Source organism: Petaurus breviceps, unplaced genomic scaffold (assembly GCF_028583685.1).
Source record: "Petaurus breviceps papuanus isolate PSGF00001 unplaced genomic scaffold, PetGlider_PUasm1.0 90994, whole genome shotgun sequence".
Taxonomy (NCBI): Eukaryota; Metazoa; Chordata; class Mammalia; order Diprotodontia; family Petauridae; genus Petaurus; species Petaurus breviceps.
In genome coordinates this window covers 4050780-4076167 of record NW_027187393.1, presented here as the reverse complement: position 1 = coordinate 4076167, position 25388 = coordinate 4050780, and the positions used below count along the sequence as shown (strand labels likewise).

General features: G+C 43.5%; 1 protein-coding gene across 13 annotated transcripts; it reads left to right on the top strand.

Annotated features, from left to right (window-relative positions):
* Positions 1-2314: 2314 nt before the first annotated feature.
* Positions 2315-18298, top strand: SQSTM1 (sequestosome 1). 13 transcript variants are annotated; one of them, XM_069077739.1, is made up of 9 exons: positions 2317-2696; positions 8273-8404; positions 9992-10104; positions 10207-10233; positions 10893-11046; positions 11237-11329; positions 16600-16823; positions 17121-17310; positions 17606-18298. In XM_069077739.1, the coding sequence occupies exons 1-9, from the start codon at positions 2522-2524 to the stop codon at positions 17761-17763; spliced, it is 1266 nt and encodes a 421-aa protein (XP_068933840.1). In that variant the 5' UTR covers positions 2317-2521; the 3' UTR covers positions 17764-18298. The 13 variants fall into 13 exon arrangements, with proteins under 13 accessions (XP_068933844.1, XP_068933841.1, XP_068933843.1 ...); XM_069077737.1 differs by having other exon boundaries at positions 10207-10260; XM_069077741.1 differs by having other exon boundaries at positions 2319-2696; positions 8273-8368; positions 10207-10260.
* Positions 18299-25388: the final 7090 nt, after the last annotated feature.

The window sequence follows — 25388 nt, the reverse complement described above, 5'->3', positions numbered from 1 at the left end:
GGGGGGGGCAGTATGTAAATACAAAAATATAAACAAAATAAATATAACGTAAGTTTTGAGAGGAGAGCACAAGAAACTGGGGGAGTTGAAAGAGGTTTTGTGTAGTGCAGTAGAGAGTCACCCTGGAATAAGGATGACCTGAGTTCAAATCTAACTTCAGACACTAGCTGTGTGACCCTGGGCAAGTCATTTAACCCTGTTTGCCTCAGTTTCCTCATCTATAAAATGAGCTGGTTGAAGAGGTTCACCATAAAATGATGAGGTTTAGGGTTAGGGGTGCTTGAGACCCCAAAACAGCAACATGCCAGGTCCTGCTGAATGAATTCGACTCAAGCTTTCTCTCAGCAAAAGAAAAAGCAAAGTTTATTAAAAGTTCGCCATATTGGCTAGGCTCTTAAAGAGCCTCAGTATCTGTAAAGCTTGTATTAGACACAGAGATAGTCTGCTCTAGAAAATTCTATGGCACTCACACACATGAAGACAAGATAGGGTCTTATAGACAGAAAGGTTGTGGGAGGAATCTAGGGGTGGTCTAGAGGAAGAGTTTGGGAGGGTCTTCAGACTCCAGTAAGGAGTGATTAAGGTGAGAAGTAGCTAGAGGCTACCTGGAGGTGAGACAAGGAGGGTTTGGGAGGATCAAGGGTGGGAAGTTGCTGGACAAAGGAGGGATGGAGATTTGGGCTGAGCCACAAAGAAAAGCCTAAGACCTCTATTAAATGGTAAGATTCTATCAGAGTTCAAGGGGGTTCCCAGAGCCTGCACCTCCCCTAGAGGGGTCACAAAGAGTCAGAAACAACTACAGTAACAAAGAATGAAAGAGCTCAATCCTTATCCTGGGCCTCCTGGAGAAAGATGTACAGAGCGCAGTACCATAGGCTTCAGGGGACAATGGCATGGCATAGTGAATAGATTCTGGGGGATGACTAGGGGAAGAGTAATTCATTCAATCAATCAAAAAACATTTTTAAAGTATCTACTATGTGCTAGGCATTAGTTTATATTATATTGTATTTAATATTTATAATATATAATTTTTATTTTGTTTGTATCGTATTTTAGTTTCTATTCGAACAGTCAAATGGCTCTTAGAGTTGGAGGAAGATGGAGAATTCCCAAATTTAACAACAATCCCCAGCCCCATCTACCTAACTTATGTCAGAACTCTGGACATCAGAAAAGACCACTGGGCTAATTTCTCCTTCTTGGCTAACCCCCAATTGGGACTAGCACGGAGAGCTGTGGGACCTTCTGCTCCCAGAGTGCCTTAGCTGGCAGCAGGGACACTTTGGGGAATACGGGAAGTAAGGTGTGAGAAAGTTCCTGGAGCCCAGAGGCCCCAAAGTGAGTTTCGTCCAGCCGGGCATGCTGCTGAGTCATGCTTAGTCAGGTCAGTGCCAGGCCAGGGAAATCCCTCAGCTTTGGGAGCCTTGAAGCAGGAGGGAAGAGGTCTGGCCACCAAACTCTCCATGCCCTATCCCTCCATCCTCCGGTGTGCTAGGGGACGGCCAGACAAGGAGACCCTCATTTCTCCCACTTCCATGCCCTCCCCCTCCCCCTCCCCAGACCTCAGGGCCTTAAGCGAAAGCCAGGGCACAGATACTTCTGAAAGTTTAAAAGGCACTTCCAAATGGCTCCGTCCACAGGTACAGAGACCTCCCCACCCCACTCCCCGCTACAGGATACACCTGCAGTCCCATCCCCATTTTGTGAAACCTCTCCTAGAACATGGCATCCCCATCCTTCCCAGGGCCACTGATCTTCTGCCTTCCATTTCTTCGCAACCCGGGTTAAAGGACATTCCACCATCCCCATGGGAACATATAACCCTCACCCCTCAAAAAACCCCTCCTCCTTTAATACCCCAACCCTTTCCAGGGGCACAATGATCCTCCTTTCTCTGATTCCTCCCCAAGGGTACGGTGACATCTCCTATACACACATATGAAGGCTCTTGTAATACTTTTCCCGAGACAGTGAGACCCCCATTACATCTTATACATTTGAAACCCGCCCCCCACTCTAATACCTCCCCAGTGACGCAGTGACGCCCTTTCTAATTCCTAGCTTCCCAAAAGGTGATTTTGCCCACCTCCCGTACTATCTGCCAGCGCTGGCAGACGGCAGTTCCCCTCCCCCTCACTCCCCCCACCCCCCATAAGTTTATTTTTGTAGCAGATGCAGGATCGGCGCTGAGGGTGCGTGCACGTGTATACAAACGTGAGGGGGAGGAGCGGTGGGGGCTGGGGGTAGGGGGCGCCGACGCGAAGGGCGGGGGAGGGGGCGCGAGGGGGAGCGCGGGGACTCGGTAGCTCCTGGCTCCGCCCCAGCTTGGGTGGAGACTCCGGCGCCGAGTATAAGATCTGAGCGGGGCGGCCGTACGCCAGAGCCGCTTTCCGGACGTGTTCTGCTTTATTCTCCCTCTTCGTTCGCTCCTTGAAGCGGCCGGTCGGTGTGGTGCGTTCGAATCCCTAGATCCAGTGCTCGGCCTCTGCGTTTGTGCGGCTCGTCGCTGGCGCTGACCATGGAGAGGCTGACCGTGAAAGCCTACCTGATAGGCAAAGAGGATTCGGCGCGGGAGATCCGCCGCTTCACCATAGAGCCGCTCGAAGGCCCGGGCCGCTGCGAGAGGCTGCTCCGCCGCGTGGCCGAAGTGTTCCCGGCGCTGCGGCCCACCGGTTTCCAGGCGTACTACCGAGGTGAGGCCGCGGGGCCGAGCCCGCGAGAGGGTGGGGCTCGGGAGGGGCTGCAGGCCGCGGGGGAGGCCCGGCCCGCGCGGCGCGGAGGTGGGGTAGGGGGGGACGGTGCCGGGAGCTGGGCGGGGGAGGCCCGGCCCGTGCGGCGCGAAGGGGGCGGCGGGAGGGAGGGGAGGCATCGCTGCTGGAGTGGGAGAGAGGGGGGAGGAACTCTGAGCCCGCACCGGCTCAGACCGGACCTGACTCCGCTGCTTGTTTACTTGGCACCGGGCCAGGCCGAGCCGGGCTTATGTAACTGGACCCCAAGTGCTGTGACGCAGACCAAACAGCCGCGTCCTGCCCAGCTCTCAGTTTCCCTGGGAGCAGTCCCGACCTGCAGCGGCTTTTCTCCCCGCTGCCCTCGGGGATTGGTGTGTGAAGCAACCAACATTTATTAAGCTTCCGTTGTGTGCAGGCACTGTGGAGATAGGAAGACAGAATAGTCCCCACACCCCCAAGGAATTGTGTTATTGGGGGTGGGACTGGTGTGTGTATTATATATAATATAATACATCATACATTATACACATCACCAACTATGTTAAGATAATTATAGGTATATAACGGCATATTACATAAAAGTTTTTTATATAAATGCAAAAAAATCATAAGTAATATTTGCAGATTAAGTGTTTTGAGGAGAATTATTGGGATTTGGAAAAACATTTACAGTTTACACAGCGTGGAGGACCCATCTCTGATCGGATCAGAAGCTCTTGGGGTGGGGAGGAGTTTGGAGGCAGGAATGAGTTCAAATTCGGCCTCAGAAACTTAGCTGTGTAGCACAGGGCAAATCCTTTTGCCAAGTTTCCTCATCTGTAAAATGGGGATAAGAATAAGGCCAACCTCCCAGGGTCGTTGATGCCGCTCAGAAGAGATAATTGTGTGAAGTGCCTGACACATAGGAAGTGCTATATAAATATTAGCTATTTTTTTGTTGTTGTTATTGTTATTATTAAGGCTATGGCCTTGGTTTGGGATTGGCAGCCTCAGCTTGGAGCCCATAATGCCTGCCTGGCCCTAGGTGCCTTTTTCAGTCTCCTGAGTGAGTTCATGGGCAGCTTTACTTCCCACTTAAAGACCCTCCCGCCCATGGCAGAAGTTTCCAGAGCCTGTGACTATTTTCTGACTTACTGGCTCTAAACAAATTTGTAAAATAACATTTGATGAATCCCACAAACTATCTTGACTCCTCTTTGCCAAGAAACATTTATATAGCCAAAATGTAGGCTAGGCCCACCTCCAGGGGAGATAAACACCCAAGCTCCTTGTAACGAAAGAGGCAACAAGAGTCCCCTGCCTCTAGGAGCTCACAGTCTAATGGAGGAGACTGCATGCTAAGAGATAGCTATAAGAGTGGGAAGGCACTAGAATTTAGAAGGGTTGGGTAAGGCTTCCTGTAGAAGGTAGGATTTTGGTTGGGATTTAAAGGAAGCCAGGCAGGTCAGTCAATAACAGAGGGAGAACTTTCTAGGCATGAGGGAGGCCAGAGAAAATGGCCAAAGCTGAGAGGTGGAATTAGTGCAACAGCCAGGAGACCAGTATCATTGGATGAGAAAGAATACCTATAGGGGAGGGGGGGGAGTAAGGTGTAAGAAGACTGGAAAGGTTGTGGGGGGCTTTGAATGCCAAGCAGAGGGTTTTGTATTTGGTCCCAGAGGCAATGGGAGCCCCTGGAGTTTTTTTGAGTGGGGGGAGGTGCGTGCACATGGTCTGACCTGAACTTAAGAAAGTCATTTTTAGTGGCTGAATGGAGGATAGATTTTAAACAAGAAGCCAGAAAGACACCCTCCTCCCCCAGCCTGGACCAGGAGATTTTGCAAAGGTGAAATGCCTTGGTAGCAGCTTGAATGTGGGGGGTGAGAGACAGGTGAGGAGTTCAGGACGACTCCTAGGTTGTGAATATGAGGCACTGGAGAAAGGTAGGAGGGGCAGGGTTTAGGGGGAAAGTGATTTTTTTCATTTTGGACTTACTGAGTTTAAAAAGTCTACTAGACATCCAGTTCAATATGTCTGAAAGGCAGTTGGGAAATAAGAAAATGGAGACTCAGGGAGGGGGGGTGGACAGAGATTGGGAGCAGGAGGGAGATTTAAGAATCACTAGCACAAAGATTGTAATTAGATCCATGGGAGCTGAGGGACAGCTTGTGATTAAAGGGTGGGATCTTTAGGAGGAACCAGAAAGGAGACAGATGAAGTCTGAGAGGTAGGAGAACCACGAGAGGGTTGTGGCCTGGAAACCTGGAAGAGAGTGTCCAGAGAGTGATCAACTGTGTCAGACAGGTCACAGGAAAAGGAGAATTAGGGTGGAGAAAAGGCAACTGAGACCATTAGTGACTTTGGAGAGAGTTGTTTTGGTGGAATGATGGGCTTAGAAGCCTGATTGTGAGGGGTTGAAGAGAGAGGAGAGGAAGGAGAGATACTGAGAAAAAGAAAGGAAATTAGAAAGTGAGGTAGAGGTGATCTCATTTCTGTTTTTTTAAGAGGTGGTGGCAGGGAAGGGAGTTTTCCAGTAAAAAATGACTTAGAGACACTTTTGATTGACAAGTCTTTGATTCCCTTTGATAGAGCAGTGGGCTTGGAGTCAAGGAAGATCTGAGTTCAGATTGGATCCTGGAGGCTATGACAGGGAGCCCCTGTCTTGAGTAGGGGGAAGTGGGTTGACACTAACTGACATTTAACCTACCTGCATCAGTTTGTTCATCTGCAAAATGAGGATAATTAATAGCACCTACCTCCAAGGGTTGTTTGTGACAATAAAATGAGAAAAAAAATTATGCAGAGCCCCACATAAATGCTAGTTATTATTCTTCCTGCTCCAAAGTAAGCTCTGTCCTGACCTGCACTTGGTTTGAACCTTTCCCTTTCTACTCCCTGATGATCAACTATGTGAGGGCTGGGCCTCATTTTTATATATATGTTTATTATAAATATAATTGTTGTATAATATAAAATTCTTATAAATGTTTATTACATATAATGTGTATATCTAAAAAATAGGTGTTCAGATTTTTGTTTGGGCTGAATGGAATTTTTTTTTTTTTGGAGGGAGAAGGCAGGGCAGTTGGGGTTAAGTGACTTGCCTAAGGTCACATGGCTAGTAAGTGTTAAGTGTCTGAGTTCAGATTTGAACTCAGGTCCTCCTGACTGGCTGGTGCTCTATTCACTGCCCACCTAGCTGCCCCTTGAATGGACTTTCTGAAGTTCACCGGTTTAAGGGTTGGAATCCTGTAGGAGGTAGGAATCATTTGTAGGGCTGGGTAGGAGGAGTGACTCTAATCTCAGTTCTTCCGTGTTAAATTCAGTAAAGCCAAGGTTAGATTTCATGATCATTGAGCTCAAAAAGGAGACCATCTAGCCCAACCCTTTCATTTAATGAAGTGACCACTCTGTTACCAGGTGGTATCAAGGTGAGGGATAAGATTTGATTTGAACCAGGTCTTTGTAGCTCCCAGAGTTAGTACCGTTTCCATTGTACCACATTGCCCCTTGGGATCACTAAAGTGTCTTGTAGCTTTAAATTTGTGATTCCACATATGGGATGTTGGTCTTACTTTAGGAAGATGGTCATAGTCACATGTATGCTGGATTCATTGGGAAAGGGAGAGAGACTAGAGGCAGGGAGATAAGTTCCCCAGGCAGTTTTTAAGTTTCATTTTTACAACATTCAGTTCCACAAGCTTTTGAGTTTTATGTTTTTTCCTCCTCCCCAAAATGGTATGCAATCTGATAATAGGCTCTATGGACTGTTAACCCCATTTTACAGATGAGGATACTGAGGCAAACAGGTTAATTGACTTGTCTAGAGTCACACAGCAAGTGTCTGAGGCTAGATTTGAACTCAGGTCTTCCTGATCCCGGGCCCAGCCTTATATCCACTGCTTCTCCTAGCTGCCAGGGTTATGTGTTTCATCCTAATCTTCCCACATGAAAGAGAAGTTTTCAACAGGGGATATGGAAAGGTACCAGACACAAGAAAGTGCAGATAAATGCTGTAAATGGCACCTGAGGCATTGCTCAGAGGCATTACAGTCATTGTTTTAAGGCTGAATGTGATTTGAAAATGAGGTGACCCCCATTTAAGCCTGACAGCTTAAAAGTCCTGACCAGTCTCTTCCTGTTAAGCACCCATCCCGCCATCAGGCACCAGTGTCCAATAACTTCACATAAAGCACTTAGATCTTCTGTGCCCTGAACCTTAGTTCAAGGCTTCTTTCTGCTCTTTCTTTATCTGTTTTGTATCTGGGCTGAATGGTGACAACCAGTGTAGGCTCCAGAGTAGAGCAATTAGGAAAGTTTTTACCTGGCAGGTGTTGAGAGAGAATGAGTGTTTCATTTTCCCCAGGGATATTTAAGAATACAGTTTTCACCTGAAGATAGTTCTTACTTGTTGGCCATCCAGTTCTAGACGTCACCAGACAAAGTTCTGTTCCCCCCTTAACTCTTGTCAGCCTCCTTACTGCCTTCTTCCCTGTCTTCCTCATGGAGGTTTGGGCCCTGGTCACGTGGCACTGATCTTTGAGGTGATGCCTTACCGTCTGTGTGACTTTTTAGATGACTCCTGCCTGATCCCAGAAATACAGGTCCCAGAGTTGTAGACAAATTCAGAATTCCATCTGATCTAATCCATACTAAATAAGAGTACCCCCAAGCAAGGAAAATAAATGTGGGTGAAAGAGCGTTTACTTGGGTGCTGCTTACTCTGCTGATCACTGGGGGTGTAAATAGAAAAATAGAAAGCAGATCCTGCCCTTCAGAAGCTCACTCTAATTGGAAAGTTCAGCTTTTGTAAGGCAAATGGAAAAGCTGGAAAGAGGGAACTAGATGGGTATAGGGGAGGCCATGGACCAGCCACCACCAAGGAAACTTATTTTTCCCCAGCCCTGGATTGAGCAGCTTCTTGACTAGCACCACCAGGCTGTCAGGTACTGCTCTGCCCAGTTGCCCCCCCCAAGTGGAATCAGTCAGACTCTCATCAGCCCCTTTACAGAGTTCCCACCAGACACCTGATGCCCACTGTCAGCTAGATGCTGACCACATCCCCATCTCTGCTTTTTTGTTCTATTCTGTTAAAATAATGCCGTCACTGCTGTCTGACCTTTTAGTAAGTAACTTTAATTTGGCAGAACATCAGATTCTCCATGGGTAATATGGGGTCAGTGATACTTATACTGTCCACCTCATGGAGTTACTGCAAGGCTCAAATGAGATGATAAATGGGAAGAAAAACCCATCTATGTAAACAGAAGTTACCCCTGTGATCCTCTTTAGTCCTAGACCCTGTTTAAAGTTAATCCATTTTCAGCCTCTAGGGCAAGAGGGAGGAATTTCTCCATTAGAGACAGATTGAGCACAAATTGCAACCTTGATGTGTGTTATGGGTACAGAGTCTGGATGTGGAGGAGAGAGGGTGACCTTGGCCTCTTGGCCTCTGGTTACGAGATAGCTTGTGTCAGGAGGCAGAATCAGAAAATGGGAAACCTTATGCAAACACTTACTGACTTTAATGTTGTATTTTTTTTTTTTTACTTAAAACCTAGATGAAGATGGGGACCTGATCGCCTTCTCCAGCGATGATGAGCTGAGCATGGCAATGCGCTACATTAAAGAAGACCTTTTCCGGATTTACATTAAAGGTGGGAATGGGCTTAACACAGGACGCTCCTTTGCAGGTATTTGATAGTGCAGGCTGGACTTCAAATGGGGAGAGAGTCCTGGGTTGGAATCTCATTTCTCTACTGTTTTCTCATCTGTAAAGTGGGGCTAATAGTACTTGTGGCACTGACCTCGAAGGGTGCTTCTGAGAAAAGCTCTTTGGAGCTTTTTAAAGTGCTCTAGAAGCAGCAGCAATTTCTTTTTTTGTGTTTTCAGCATTTATTTCCACAAGATTTCCAGAGTTTTCTCCCTATCTCTCCCCTCCCCCAGGAGTAATTTCTTAGGATCATTATTACCTGTAAGGGGACTTCTGAGGATAGTGGCTCAGAGGAGGAATCACAGATATAAAAATAGAAGCCAGCTGGGCTCCGATTCCTTTGAAGGACCTGTGAAGTCAGGTGCTATTTGTGATTACAAAGGCAGCTGCCTGCTGCTTTGGGGAATTTGGCCTGCTCTATTTTCCTTCCTTATTCACTCATTTTTAATAGAAAAGATATCCAGTTACTTTTTGGCTTTGTCAGAACTAAATGTTTCTGGGACTGACTGGCACAGCCAGGTAGATCCCAGAGACACTTAAAGACTGGGATTATATTTTAGGTCTCTCTTGAAAAATTTCCCTTTTTGGCTATTTTTTTTTTAAACCAAAGACAGCTGGTTTGTGACCATCTTATTAATGAGGCTCCCTCAGGTTTTGAATAAAATCCTTTTCCAGGCCTTAGTTCACTAAGGCACAAACTACTCCTGGGGCTCTGTTCTTCTGAGAAGCCCTGTGGGGATGGATGGAAGGAGGGGGGTGGTTTCTAATTGGGAAAACAGTCCTCTCTTCAGTCCTGTAATTGAATATGAGACACAGGGTTGACAAGGTCTGAGTGAGAGTATGAATAGTGAGTACCTTTAACGCTTAAATGATTTTTTTGAAAAGTCTTACTAATATCTTCAGTTTTTAGTTAACCTTCATGGAGGGGACAGCTGGTCTCCTACCCACAAGAGATTAAAAAAGAAAAAAAAAACAAAAGGTTCACCCAAACCATTTAGTACTGTCAGGTCTGACAATATATCACACTCCAGGCTTCTGCTCCAGCCTCTGCAAAAGAGGAACCCCATTTTCTCAACTCTCCTGAGGTCAGGCTGTGTTATAAATTACACAGCATTCAGGTAGTAGGTGGGTGTTGGTTGTTCTTTCTCTTTATGTGGTTGTTGGGCAGACTGTTTTCCTGGTCCTGCTTACTTCACTCTTCATCAGTTCTGTAAGTGTTTCCTTCTCTATCCTCGACTCTTAGGCTGCTTAGGAATGTGTCATTCTTTTTGTTTTGTTTTGTTTTTGTTTTTTAAGCAATCCCTGGGGTAAGTAACTTGCTCAAGGTTGCTCAAGGTTACACGGTGAGGGGTTTCTGGGTGGGTTCTAAGTGTCAGAGCCCGGATTTGATCCCCAGGTCATCCTGACACTGGGGCCGGTGCTCTTACTCGCTGTGCTCCCTGGCCGCCCCAGGAATGTTTCATTCTGTTAAGTGACTTACTTGGCCTGTGCAGCCATCTGCTGCCACAGTCATATGGCCAATGGCCAGCAGTACAAGCTGAACTCATCTTCTTACTGCCCCTTGTAGAGAAGAAGGAATGTAAGCGGGAACATCGGGAGCATCGTCCCCCCTGTGCCCAGGAGTTTCCGCCCAACATGGTGCATCCCAACGTGATCTGTGATGGCTGCAATGGGCCAGTGGTGGGTAGTCGATTCAAGTGTACCGTCTGCCCTGACTACGACCTCTGCAGTACCTGTGAGGGCAAAGGTCTTCACAAAGAGCATAACATGATTGTCTTTCAGAATCCCTTCAACATCCACCTGCCTGAGGTGAGAGGCAAGCATCATGGAAGGAAAGTAAGGCCTCATAATCCATCATTCCCTGCCTCCTCCCCTTCCTCCAAAAGCCCACCAGGTAAAATTGAACCTGGCCTTTCAAGGCTTTTGCCCAACATGGCACCAGCCTAGTTCTCTCACATTTATCTAATGCCATTTGAATACTATATTTTCTTCCTATTTATAGGGAAAGGCAGTTTTGTGGGGGGGGGGGGGGGGCAGCTAGATAGCTCAGTGAATAGAGTACCAGCCTTGGAATCAGGAGGACCTGAGTTCAAGTCCAGCCTCAGACACTTAACTAGTCATGTGACCTTGGGCAAGTCACTTGACCCCAATTGCCCTGCTTTCCCCCCTCCAAAAAGAAAAGTGAAGGAGTTCCTGCCCTCAGGGAGCTTGCAGTCTATCAAAGGAGAAACATACAGTTCTGGTAAGCATTAAGTACCTACTGTGTACCATGCACTATGCTAAGTGCTGGTGATTCAAATAAGAGAAAAAGGCAGTCACTGCCTTCAAGGAGATTATAGTTTCTCAAGGAAGACAGGATATACATAGTGAAGTATATGCAAAGTAAATGAAAGGTAACGGGGGTGGTGGGGGGAGTAGGACACTGATTTGTAACCCTCTAATCTGGGGTTTTGACTCATTTCTTTCAGTGGATTTCTCGCCGACGCTGGTTCCAGAAGATGAGACATGGGCATTTCCCTCCCTTTGGGTGGATGCCAGGCTGGGGATTCGTTGGTCCTCACTGCATGAACATTCCACCCGCAGAACCCAGCGGGACTCCTCCCAATCCAGGAGCAGAACAAGGTCCCATGGGTTTTCGGGTTTTTATTTCTTACTTTGTTAGCTCTTGGAATTGTCATAATCCTAACCCACCTGGTGGGTTATCCTTTAGCAGGGAAGGGGGGAGGAAAAGGATTTTCCGGTTCATGGTCTTCTGGAAATAGAACTGAGTGCATTCATTTTTACTCATGGACTCTTACTGTTTTGTTTTTAGATGCTTCAGCTAGTACCAGTTCACAGCAGGATCCCAATGTCACCTTCCTGCATAATGTAGGTGAAAGTGTGGCGGCTGCCCTTAGCCCTCTGGGTAAGTGACTTTTTTGAAATTACTTGGGATTTATATTCAGGTAACTTTCAGAAAGGAGTTGAGGCAGCTTGTAAATTTAAAATATAACATAGGAACTGTTGGTTGACCTAAAGCCAAATAAAAGGAGCTAGCAGGTACCTGAGTTAAATAATTCCTGTAGTTGGGCACTGGATTAGCTCTTGAGTCTCCAGGCTAATGGGAAGATTTGGGTTACTCAGCTCTCAGGAACACAGGCAGATTCATTTTTAGATGCCTTTTCCTGGCATAACAGAATGTTAGGTAGACCTGAACAATAACTACAGCTTTGTAGAAGCCTTGTAGATCCGCTGTCTATAAAAGTCAAGGACGAAACTTTAAACCCTTGCTTAGAAATGATGGCATTTCTCTTGGCAGCTGAAATAAATGTTTATTGCCTACTGATCTGAACCAGGGCATAGTGTATATAATTGCTTGATGAATGAGATATTTAGAGCTTTTATTATATTTTATTATAGGGCTTTTCAGGTCATCTAGTCCAACCCTTCATATGACAGCAGAGAATTGTTAAGAGCTAAGATTCAAACCCAGCTTTTCCGACCCTGAATCCAAGGCTATATCTCCCCATACCATGCTGCCTTCTTTGTTATGTACCCATTAGGTTAGTTACAGGTCCATTTTATTATCTTTGAAAAATAAAATGTTTCTGGCAAGGGGGAGTCAGCCATGACTGAAGGGCCAAGTGAAGAAGAATCCTTAGTTTTAAGAGACCAGACTTCTATTTTTATTTAGTGGTTTTGGATTTATGACAGGCAAGGAGCTAACTTAACTATAGATAGGACTGAAGAAGCTTGAGTTTAATATGCAGGAAGGAAGAAAACAAGCATTTTTCTCTCTATGGCCTTTAGAACCCTGGAAGGTAAATCCTCCTGTTTTCATTTTACAGTTGAAGAAACTGAGGCACACAGGTTAACTGAACTGCCCCAAATCCCATAGCTGACTCCCAGTCCAGTACTCCATCCACTATCCCAGACCTAGCTGCCTGTGTTATATGGGCATGCAACAGAAACCATACACTTCCCCTCCTATTCTGTAACAGAAGTGACTTTTTTAAAGTAATGTTTTATTTTTTTCTCCAATTTATATTAAAACATTTTTTTAATATTTAAAAGAATATTAAAGGTTTTGAGTTTTCAAATTCTGTCCCTCCTTTGTTTCCTCCCTTTTCTGAGACAGTAAGTAATCGGTTGTAGTGTGCACCATGTAAAACATTTCCATATTAGTAATTTTGTGAAAGAACTCAAACAGAACAGTGATAGTGTGCTTTGGTTTGTATTCAGACACCATCAGCTCTTTCTGCTGATGAAAAATGGAGCACAGTTTTTCCTTTGGGATTGTCTTAGTCTCAGGTCATTGTATTGCTGACAATAGCTCAGTCATTCAGTTTTTCACAATCATACAGTCTTGCTGTTACTGTGTACAATGTTCTCTTGGTTTCTCTTGGTACTGCTCACTTCACTCAGCATTAGTTCATCTAAGTCTTTCTAGGTTTTTCTGAAGTCCACCTGCTCAACATTTCTTATGGAATATTATTCCTTTACATTCATATACCACAACTTGTTCAGTCGTTCCCAAGTTGATAGGCATCTCCTCCATTTCCAGTTCTTGGCCACCACAAAAAGAAGCTGCTATAAATATTTTGTACATGTGGGTCCTTTTCCCTTTGACTTGCCGCAGGTTGTAAGTATCAGGAGTTTTGGATATAGGGCCTTTAATTCCAGAGCCTTTAGTGAGCTTTTTTTTTTCCCCATTGTACCACCAAAGGTGGGGACTTGGCCCCTGAGGTTAACCACCTAATTCCAAAGCCTCCAGCCATAGTTTGTGATAATGAAAGGCAGTTAATGTAATAGAAAGAACGTTGGGTTTAAAGACCATCAGGGTCTGGGGATTTACTGTAGGCTTTGCCACAAACTTTGTAACCTTGTCAAGGTTGAAGGGTCATATTTTTATGACAGGAGCTGAGAGGTCTGCTTGAGTCCCAGCGACTTTATTTGACATGCTGACTTTGAAGTGACTTGGAGAGAATGATTCCCCCCTGACCTTGCCTCAGTTTTAAATGTTAGAGGCTGGGGGTGGCTAGAGCAGTGAGTAAAAGCGCCAGAGACCCGGGATCAGTTCTGGCCTCAAAATACTTGGCACCCACACAAAATAACTGGCCTTGTAACCTTGAGCAAGTTACTTAAAAAAAAAAAATTATCTCAGTTCTCCATTTCATGCCTTTGTATCATGGCACAGTACCCAGCATATAGTAGGTGCTCAATAAGTGTTAGTTGATTTAATATATGTCCTTCTGGGTATAAACACTTGACCTGGCGGACTAGAAGTCCTTCAAAGTCTCTTCCAAATTGTGATCTGACAAATAGTGTGTTATCTTAATATAACTATCATAGTCAGGAAGTGCTTCTTAACCTGAGGCTTGTGAACTGCTTTTTTAAAAATTCCCATAACTATTTTAACATTATTTTCCTATGTGTTATGCATTTAGAACATTCTGAATTTGAACTTGGGTCCTTCTGATTTCCAAGGCCAGTGCTCTATCCACTATGCCACCTAAGCTGCCCCTAATGTTGCTTTAATGTCATTTCCACAGATAAAATCATTAGTTCTTGATGTACCATTTGGCAGTGCCAGGGACTTTGGTGGCAAGAAATTTCTTTTCTGGGTCTTCAGTAGTGCTGTTACTGCAGCCCCTCATGAGAGAGGGCGGCTCTCCTGGTGAGAGGGGAAAGGGTTTTCTTTTATTCCAGAGGCTGGGTGGGCTGCTAACAGTGAAAGCGTCTTGGGCCTTCCTCCAAAGAGCCTTCTTCAGGAGCCCAGGTTATTTTTGTTTAGATGAGTTTGCATATTAGAAGCCCTGCTTAGGACTTCTTAGACTGTGGTACAGATTTGATTGAGAAATGTATTTGGTTGGAAAAGCAGTGTGGTATATGGTACAGTGGGTATAGAGAGCTGGATGTAGATTCTAATCCCCCATCAGACAATTAGTTGTCAGGAAAATCATTTAACAAGGAGGAAAAGAAACATTAAGTATCTACTATGTTCTAGGCACTAGGGCAAGTACTTTACAAATATTAATCCCATTTGACCTTTAAAATAACCCTGGGTGCTATTAGTACTCTCATTTTATAGTTGAGGAAACTGAGGTTCCTCATCTGTAAAAATGGAGGTATAGGACATGATGGTTTGGGGGTGCTGGGACCCCAAGAGTGCCAAGGCAGAATTGCCTAGGATGAATTCACATCATCAAGCGTTCTTCTAGTCAAGTGGCAAGAAGTTTGTTGTAACTTTAGCAAAAGTGGGCAAGGAACCTGCAAGAGCCTGGGAATGGCGCTAGAGCTTATTTGGAAAAGGGGCCTGGGAAAGGAATGCCGGCGATACTGATGAGGTCATCTCGGGAGGTCCAGGTATCTTTGGGAGCTATGGGTGGGAAAGGTAGGGAGTATACCAGACATTTGAGGGAGGTCAGAGGCATGGTCCTTGGGATCTGGTGGGAGGGAAAGGCAAGGCCTTGGGCCAGGCACCCCTCTGTCCTGATAAGAGAGTTGTGTTCAAACAATTTTCTCACAGGACAGGGGCCTACTGAGAAATGGGGAAGCTGCCAGAGATAGCGCTGCAACCCAAGCGCCTGGTCAGTGGCATCTGAGATCCTTGAGTCTTTGATTCTGTGACCTTTTAACATCTAGAAATCTCACCTCCTCACACCTGCTCCCAAGAGAACAGATAATCCCAGCCTCAGTCACCCCTGTTAGGTAGGCCTTCTCCAGTTCATTTGACAGATGAGGAAGCTGAGGCACACAGTTCACTGACTTGCCTAGCATCACACAGCTAGTGTCTGAGGCCAGATTCAGACTCTGGAAGATGAGCCTTCCTGACTCCAGGCCCAGCTCTGTGTGCTATGGCACCACCTAGCTGTCCTAGCACATAGTGTAGGGATAGGGACTAGACCTATGATAATGTACGGAATTCCTGGATGGAAAAAGCACATAGTTGGAACCTAATAAATGCATTTAAACAGAACAGTAAGCTCTTTTGCACCTCTAGCAGGAGTGAGATACCTATGGAGGCTATTTCTCCAAATTTGCACTCCTCCCCCAAGGTCTATTGAAGCTGTCACTAGGCATTAACAGTGATGCTTAGTTTCTTTGAAACTATTTTGAGGTGGAGAGAGAGAGTGCAAGTTCAGGACAGGCTGGAAATAGAGCTGAGGACCAGGTACCGGCAGGTCTCATTATTCATTCCTTTAGTGATTTTAACTCATAACAAGTCTTGCGGAGGTTTTGGATTTCATTTGAAGGTGAGAAGGTAGGTTACCTTTTTTGTATGAATGCTTGCTACAGTCTGTGGAGCCTATATGCAGGCTATATAGATCAGGAGAAGGTATTTGAGGCTTTTTAAAAGCCTACACCGTGTTTTTGCCTTGTCCTGGAGAGGTGTTTAATGATCACCTGGTTTGTATTTCTTTCCTCCCTTAAAAATGCAAAGTAACAAGTAGCAGGTTTGCATTGGTGGTGCTTTGAGTAATGCCTGATGTGTCTTCTCTTACCAATTTTAATAATGCCTTTTCCTGATACTATTTCCCCAATCCCAACATTGAGCCCTCTTTTGTAATAGAAAAGTAGTTAAGCCAAACAACCAAGGCTCTGGTATTTGCAACATTCCTCACCCTTACTCTTCTTCCTCCTGAGTGGAGGGATGTATATTTTCCTTTCTTTTAGCCCCAAGATTGTTAAGCTCATTGAGGAAAGACTTTGGATTTTTTTCCTTAAGGCCTAGCCCAGTTGTTGAGTCTTTTCAATTGTGTTTGACTCTTCCATGACCCTATTTGGGGTTTTCTTTGCAAAGATACTGGAATGGTTTACCATTTCCTTTTCCAGATCATTTTACAGATGAGGAAAGTGAGGCAAACAAAGTGACTTGCCCAGGGTCATACAGCTAGTGTCTGAGGACAGATTTGAACTCGGGAAAATGAGTCATCTTGATTCCAGTCCTGGTACTCTATCCACTGTGCCACCTAGCTGCCCCCTGCCCATTACCAGGTGCATAATGAATGCTTATGAATTCATTAATGAACAAGAACTCTTTGCATCTCTAGAATATCCTCTGTTCTCATGAACTAAGATAGGTCATTACAGTTAGTCTGAGTTGAGCTTCCTTGAATAGTTTTCATTTACCTTATTGTAGTCAAGAGTTCTAAGCTTCTCCCTGATGTTTGTGGTGGCTCCTTGGTCTTTCAGGTATTAATGTTGACATTGATGTAGAGCATGGTGGAAAAAGAAGCAAGGTGACTCCATCCTTCTCTCAGCCCAACAGTGGTAGCCCTCAGCCAAGCAGCTCCTCATCCAGCCAGAGCCAAGAAAACCCCCCGAGTGCTGAAATGGAAATGGCGGCCCTCTCTGAGCAAATGGAGAAGGTGATTGTGGAGTCTTCCATGCAGGTGGATGAGAACCCAATGTCCCAAGTAAGCTGAGACCACCCTAAGCTTGCTTTTATCCTCCTAAATAATTGTCATGTGCTATAAATTTAGGCATTTCAGTCCTAGTGAGCAACTTAAGATAATTTGGCCACTGACCAAAACTTCTGACCAAAACAATTCGAGCTGTGAAAGGTAATGTCTTAGAATAAAACTCAATGAAGACAAGAAAATTATTGGCTCCAGGTTGGCAACCAAAAAGCCATGACAGCTTGAATCTCTAGCCAGCTTGATGATGTGTTAGCCCCCAGCTTTAGTCATGCATGGTTTCTCTCCTATTCACAGGAACAGACAGAGACTGGTTCAGGAGGAGATGATGACTGGACTCACTTGTCTTCAAAAGAAGTGGATCCTTCCACAGGTGAACTTCAGTCCCTACAAATGCCAGAAACAGATGGTTCAAATTCCATGGACCATTCTCAAGAGGGGCCCACAGGGCTCAGAGAAGCTGCCTTATACCCACATCTTCCACCAGGCAAGTGGTTTTCAGTAACTGAGAGTACTTTTTGGGTGCTCAGTTTCCTCTAAGTGACTGAAGGCCTTAGTAATACAAAGGGCAGGGCTATATTGTTAACTGTGGGTAGATAGATTGGAGACCTTCTAAGTAAAACTCCCCTCCAGAGGGTATTTGGAAATCTTTAACTGGGAAGTCTAGCCAGATCATAAAATGCAACAAGTAGTCCATATATCAGGAGCAGGTAGCCAAGGCCCCTAGGGGAGAATGTGACCTATCTGTTGCACATGGGCCTTAACCTAAATGACTTTTGCAGAAGCAGATCCGTGTTTGATCGAATCCCTCTCCCAGATGCTGTCCATGGGCTTCTCTGATGAGGGTGGCTGGCTCACCAGACTCCTGCAGACCAAGAACTACGACATCGGGGCTGCTCTCGATGCCATCCAGTATTCCAAGCACCCGCCTCATCCATAAGGGATTCCTGCTCTGAGAACTCCCTCTCACCTGGCATTTCTGTCCTGTACTGGCACTGACCTGTTTTCATCTCAACTTCTCTGGAAATTAAGCTCATCTTTGTGAAAGTTCTTAGTTCTATGTTCAGTTCATGTTGGAAACCGTATCAGTTCACTTTTTGCTTGGGCCATTGTGAGCACCAGCATACCTTTGACCATTATGCTATTGTTTCAAGGGGGAAGGCAGGAAATAAAGCATGGGGTACCAGCTCATCTCAGGCATCCCTTCACTACTTTGAAGGAACAGTTTGTAATGAAGAGGGAGGACGGGAAAGCAAAGCTAAGGGCAGGCTTTCCTAGTGCTTTTGTTTTCCACGTTCCCTTAGCTCTGGTGTAAGAGAACTCATGGTCATGTCAGTTGTCTAATTTTAAGTGGTGTTAACTTTTCACCTTTGTGACCGTTTCTGCAGTTAAACTAATGAAAAACTAATGTTGCTTTCTTTTGATGGAAAATGCCATATCCAGTGCCATTCGTTCAATAAACATTTATTCAGCAATTACTGAGTCATTATCACTTGGAGGTATAAAATTTAGATAAAGCAGTCCCTGCTCTCACACATCCATTAACCATGATGCCCCAAAACACCAGAATGTTTTGAAGAAGCTGGGGGGGGGGGATGGGGCTGGTGGATTAGTGATAGGCACACAGATATTGGACACAGCTCTTGTTTTAAATTTAATTTTTAATTATTATGGACACTTCCACAAGAAATAAAGAGTATTATTTATGACACCATGGATCTTAAGGTTAAATTAACTGGGCAAAACTACCCTACTTGTCTATCTTCCTCCCCACTAAAAGAACTTGGGCTCTCTTCAGTGAGTTTTTAAGTGGGTTTTGTTCACATTTGTTCTTTTGGCTTCACCAGGTCTGTGGAACTTAGAAAAAAAGATGCTAGTTAATCTGGTTAATTCTAAAACCTCAGTCTGTTGCAAATCACATATAGCATGGAATATTTAAATACATAATTTATATAATATAGAGCAAAGGTGGAGTACTAAGGCAGAAGGTGTCTACTGGATTCACCCTACTCACCTGAGGCTCTGAGAAGCCATACCTCGATAAAACTGTTCTGCTCAAGGCTTGAGGACAACCGACAGGCCTCAAACCCTTCATCCCCCCAAGCATCTGAAGATTTCTCCTGCTGGAATGGGCACATGAGAACAATTTCAGCAGCATGAAGGCAGGTGAAACACATTGTGAAGCTCTTAAAACTTGGTTAGATGTCAAAAAACGCCAAGGTATTGCACGGAATCCCAGGCCATTGCCTGACTTTCTGGGTTTACATTGCACCTGAAAGTGATAGTGAGGCTGATGACTGCAACTCTGCGACACTTCAATTCATGTGCAAATCAGTACATCCCTCACTTCACTGGTTCTTTAAAAAAAAAGGTGAACAAAAACATACCAGCTTCTATAACGTGCTTATATAATATATAATGTGCTTATAAAGTGGCATATAAGATTCTATAATTCTATAAGATTGAAAATTCTGGTCAGTTCAGGAAAATCAGGTTAGTCACTATGTTAGCCACTGGAGTCCAAGGCAGAAACAGTAAGCAGTTTGCTTATTAGCCTCAAGATTCCCAGATGCCCTTAGTGGACACCCAACTATATTCATGCTTTAAATCCACTACACAGGCACCTACTATGGTAGAGGACCAATGACATCAGGAGGGTGATGTTTGACTTACAAGTGAATTGGATTTAAGTGAGGCAGAGCTGTGCAGTCGTCAGCCTCTATCCTCCAGAGAATCCACTGAGTCCAGTGGCAAGACAGGGCAGGATGACTGGTGATGGCCCAGGATGCAGTGGGAGACCCTGGCCTTTTTAAGCTAAGGTAAAGACCTGGTCTCATTTTGTTTGAGGCAATACTGTAGTTAAAGGCTAGGGGAACTGGGGTAAAATATGGCCTGCTTTGCCTTTGCAAAACAATCAGGGAGGGGAAAACCTTGGGCCAGAACAAAAAGGATTACTATGTTCTGAGCCATCAGTCTAAACCACTAGCTAGAGAGCCTGTTGTTGGCCTATTGTGACAGCCAGAGTGATTTGGGTTTAAAGGCACAGTCTAGTAGCTCTATTTGAATCTCAATGGCCAGGTTTTTCAGATCTATATTTCAAGAAATCATGAAAATTACATGAGACAAAAGAGTTAACTTCCAGTTTAAATTTAAAAAACTGATAGAATAAGTAGGGAGGAAAAATAATCTAGAACTCAAGATTCCTTGAGAAATATAACTGATTAAAATTTATATTCCTTTGGACTGAGGACTTTTATGTGACTCCCCAGGTGGACAAGACGGAGGAGGAAGGAGTAGCATTGCACAGCTGGAGCTGGCCAGCGGGGCCCCAGGAGCAACTACCCGTGTTTCCCCAATAATAAGACCTATCCCGAAAATAAGCCCTCCCCTTACTGTGTAAGATTCCTCTAAAATAAGCCCTATTGAGATTGCTACTGTAGTGAAGGTGATCCCCTGCGCTACACGCTACATTACGGGGTACCCTCTGTATGCACCGTCCTCCCCCCCCCCCCTGAAACGCACACTGCGCTCCGAGCTGCATCCAATCAGAGCTGCAGCAGTGAGCGTCATCCTATTCTTCCCCAGTGATTTGCTTGCTGGTACATTTTTTTGTTCACATTTACAGTGTCTTATTATGGGGAAACACGGTACTACTACTTACAGATTAGTGTTAGTCCTCTGTTCTCTAAGAGGACCAATGATATCAGGAAAGAGATATCTTAATGAACGGGATTTAAGTGAGACAACTGCAAAGTTTCCTCCTGTGTCAGAGGAGTCCAGTGGCCAGACTTAGGTCAGAAGACTCTCCAGGGCCCCAGGAGGCTTTGTGAAAAGAGGAGGGTAGTATAAAAAAGAAAGACACAGCCCTCCAGGTGACAGGTGTAAACAAAATACCAGGTGCAGGAAAGCAGCAATCTAGGGAGAGTGATGAACCTTAAAGGGAAAATTTAGGCAGCAAAGGAGCTGGTCCTTCAGAATGAAATACTGGGTGCATGTCCCCTTCAACACAACTGAGTAAAAATGAGTCAAAATTCACACAGAATTAAAATATACCTCAAAAAAGAGCATGGAAAAGAAAAAAAAGTTACTTTTTTAACTAGGGGCATTTGGGATTATATTAGTGAAAAGGGCCAGAACCTGGGTTAAAATTCTGGCTTTGTTATTTATTATTCATATGCCTTGTTGACCTTTAGAAAAAGTTTGGTTAAAGGAGACAAACAGTAATATAAAAATTACATTATTTATTCATTATTTGCTTAAGGCTAGCAGTACTTGCCAAGGAGTGCAGGACTAAAGTCCTGACTGATAATAAGAGGAATCATAACACTTTTTATACATTTTTAGAGCCAACCCAATTCAGGATGACCATGTCACAAAACTTTATGACTTCTATTTGTTACCATCTATAAGTAAAACAGAGTTCCTTGGTTGTAAATGCAAATTGACAATGACCCGAGCAGGGCCTATTTACATTTTATAGTTTCAGGATGTCTATTTAGCTCTCATGTGGAGTAAGTCCCAAGATAAGGGGAATCTCACCTCTGGTCTTTGAAGTTGCTAACACAGGGAAAGGCATTTTTAGATCAATCAGAGCAGTTTGATTAAATCAGACTTTGGATAAAATATGATATTAAATGATTATCAGACTATGGGGTAAATCTTAGCCTTTCTTGGGGATCAGTTTCCTCATCTGTAAGATAAAGGGGGTTGCTGCCCCATAATTCTAGATGTGTGGATATGAAGTATTTTCATATTCCATAGTTAAGGAAAGAAATGGGAAATCTACAAAATTCCCAAAGGACCCTTTGAGAGAATTAAAGCTAGCATGAAAATCATGAAGGAGAAGAGCTTATAACAGGTAAAAAGAACAGCCTAAGAAAAGTGATGCATAATAGAGAATATAACGAAAATCATCTAAAAAATAAATAGAAGCAATTAACAGACAATACTGTCAAAATTAATTGTAGTCATCCCAGAGAGGAAGTGGAAAAATAGGCTCAGGAAATGACTGGAAAGAGGGCTGGAAATCATGCAGCTGCATTGTGACAGATTTGGAGGAGAGGTCAAGACACAGCAAGCTCAGAATTACTGACATCACAGAACATTCAGAGAAAAGGAAGACTCTGAACACTGTGCTCTAGTAATTCAAGAAAATTGAGAAGCATTGGTCATGAACTCCAAATCAGCTTTCCAGCAATAATAAGCATGCAATATGAAGGCCAAAAATTGGGCATTCACTAATCCACAGGAAAAGCAGACATTTCAAAGCAGCTTTTGGAAAGGAGACCTCCCTAAAAAAGATAAGCTCATAGAACAATTCATACTTTTAAATGAAGACAAAACAGTTGTTAAACTAAATACAAGGAGGTTCAAAGGGAAAAGAGAGAGTGGAGACAAGAAAGGGAATAAGCTATGTGCCAGGAACTTTATAAATATAATCCTCACAACAACCCTGTGAGATAGGTGCTGTTATTATCCCTATTTTACAGATGAGGAAACTGAGGCAAAGTTTCAGTGATTTGCCCAGGGTCCCACAACTGTTAAGTGCTTAAAGCCACATTTGAACTCAGATCTTCTTGCATACTATCCCCCGCCCCACCTAGTCCAGAAGAGGAGGGCAAGTAGATCTTGGGATCAGCTACTTTTGATAAAAGGAAAATCTAGAGTAAAAGAAATTTCTATCACTAATTTAATAAAGAATGACAGAAGGAAAGATAAGTAACAACTAGAATGGTAAATGTAAATGGGTTGAACTCCTTAGAAGGATTAAAAGGTTGGAGATTGGATTAAAAATCATTCAATATGTTTATCAAGAAATAACACATAGCTTTTATTCCCCCAATTTATATTTGGTATTTTATTTTTTCCCCAGTTATATATAAAAATTATTTTAGCATTCGTTTTTAAAACTTTGAGCTCCAAATTCTCTCCCTTCCTCTCTCTCTCCCCTCACTTCCATTGAGAAGGCAAGTAATTCAGTATAGATTATGTATGTGTAGTCATGTAAAACACTTCCATAATAGTCATGTTGTGAAAAACTAACTATATTTCCCTCCATCCTATCCTGCCCCCATTTATTCTATTTTCTCCTTTCACCCTGTTCCTCCTCAAAAGGGTTTGTTTCTGATTATGCCCTCTCCCAACAGAAAATTGGAAAAGAATTTTTACAACCAGTGTCTCTGATAAAGGCCTCATTTCTAAAATATATAGAAAACTGAGTCAAATTTATAAGAATACAAGTCATTTCCCAGTTGATTAATGGCCAAAGGATATGAACGAACAGCTTTCAGATGAAGAAATTAAAGCTATCTATAGTCATATGAAAAAATGCTCTAAGTCACTATTGACTAGAGAAATGCAAATAAAAATAATGCTTAGGTACCACATCACACCTTTCAGATTGACTAACATGACAAAGCAGGAAAATTATAAATTCTGGAGAAGATGTGGGAAAATTGGAACTAATTCATTGTTGTTGGAGTTGTGAACTGATCCAACCATTTTGGAGAACAATTTGGAACTATGCTCAAAGGGCTATAAAAATGTGCATATCCTTTGACCCAGCAATATTACTTTTAGGGCTATATCCCAAAGAGATCATACAAATGGGAAAAGGACCCACATATGCAAAAATATTTATAGCAGCTCTTTTGTGGTGGCAAAGAATTGGAAATTGAGGGAATGCCTATCAATTGGGGAATGGCTAAACAATTTGTGGTATATGAATAAAATGCAATACTAAAACCTGGAAAGATTTATATGAACTGATGCAGAGTAAGAGGAGCAGAACCAGGAGGACCTTGTACACAGTTACAGCCACAGTGTGTGATGACTAACTTTGATAGATTTGGTTTTTCCCAGCAATGCAAGGTGCTAGGACAATTCCAAAAGGTTCATGATGGAAAAGGCTATCCACATCCAGGGAAAGAATTATGGAGTCTGAATGCAGATTGAAGCAAACTACTTGCTCTCTCTTTTTTGTTTTGTTTTGTTTCGTTTCTTCTTTCTTGTGGTTCCTCCCTTTGGTTATAATTCTTCTTTGCAACATGATATGTTTAATGTAAATGTATATGTAGAGCCTATATTAGATTGCATGCAGTCTTGGGAAGGAGAGAAGGGAGGGAAGGGGAGAAAATTTGGAACTCAAAAGCTTGTGGAACTGAATTTTAGAAACTAAAAATAAATAAATCAGGGGAAAAAAAACTTTTAGAGAGAGAGGGGGAAAAATCAACCTTTGTAACAAATAAGCATAGTTGGAGAGAAACAAAAAAGTCTTGTTAATAAATAAACACGATCAAGCAAAATGATTCCACACAGGGCCAAATCCACAAGTGTGTATATTTCTTTTTTTTTCTTTTCTTTTTATTTGCCTTTTGGGGGGCAATTGGGGTTAAGTAACTTGCCCAAGGTTACAAGGCTAGTGTTTTTGTGTGTTAAGTGTCTGAGGCTGGAACCGAACTCAGATCCTTCCAACTTGGGGGCTGGCGCTTTACTCACTGCACCACCTAGCCGCCCCAAGTGTGTCTATTTCTGCACCTTGTGTCCATGACCTCTCTGGTTAATATGTTTTATCACAGGTTCTCCAGAAAAATAGTTGGTCACTGCATCCACTGGTCAGAGTTCTCTAGTCTTTCAGTTGTTTTTTTTTTTCTCTACAATTTTGCTTGTCTTTTTACAAATTGTTCTCCTGGTTCTGCTCATTTTGCATTTGTTCATGGTACCCGGCATTTTCTGAAGTCATCTCTTTTTTCATCATTTACCATAGCTCAATGATATTCCATTATGTTTATATACCACAGCACCATTTAGTCATTCTGCAATTGTCTACGAAGAAATCTAAAGCAGCCCTTAGGTTCCCTCCCTTCCTTTCCCCATCAGGTAGTTTGTTTTGTTTGTAACTTTTCCCTTTCTGGTATTATCCTTCCTTTTAAGGTCTGCTCCCTGTCCCTGCTTGTTTCTCTGTTGAGTTTGATGTATTTTTTTTTGGAGGGGGGAAAGCAAGGCAATTGAGGTTAAGTGACTTGCCCAAGGTCATACAACTAGTAAGTGTGTCAAGTGTCTAAGTCCAGTATTTAATAAATAGGCTCTCTTGAAATGTTATTGCTGTATATTCTGAATCCTCTCCTATGTTCTGCTGTGCACATGACCTTTTATCTTTTCTTATTTTGTATTTGTTTTTCATGTTTCTTCTTTCCTCATTATGTATTTAAGTTGAATAAAATAACAAAATTTTAGAAAAAAAATACTAAGACTCTGAAGGGACACAGTTCTTCTCCCTCTATTAGAGTACATCATCATATAGTTTCTTCTAGTTGCTCAAATGAATTTATCTTTCCAGGTTTCTCCGATTTCTTGCGTTAGTATTTCAAAGTTCCTACTCAGCTTTGGTCTTTTCCATGTTTTTCATGAAGCTTCTCCTCAACTCAGAATGCTCCTCAAAACAGTCCTGAATTACCTGCAATCAGAGAGGAAGAGAGAGGTGAGGGAATGGATCACTCTGCTGTATACACCCACTGAGTCATTAGCTTCTCTACCTCTGTAACCAATAATGGGCCTCTTTATCAT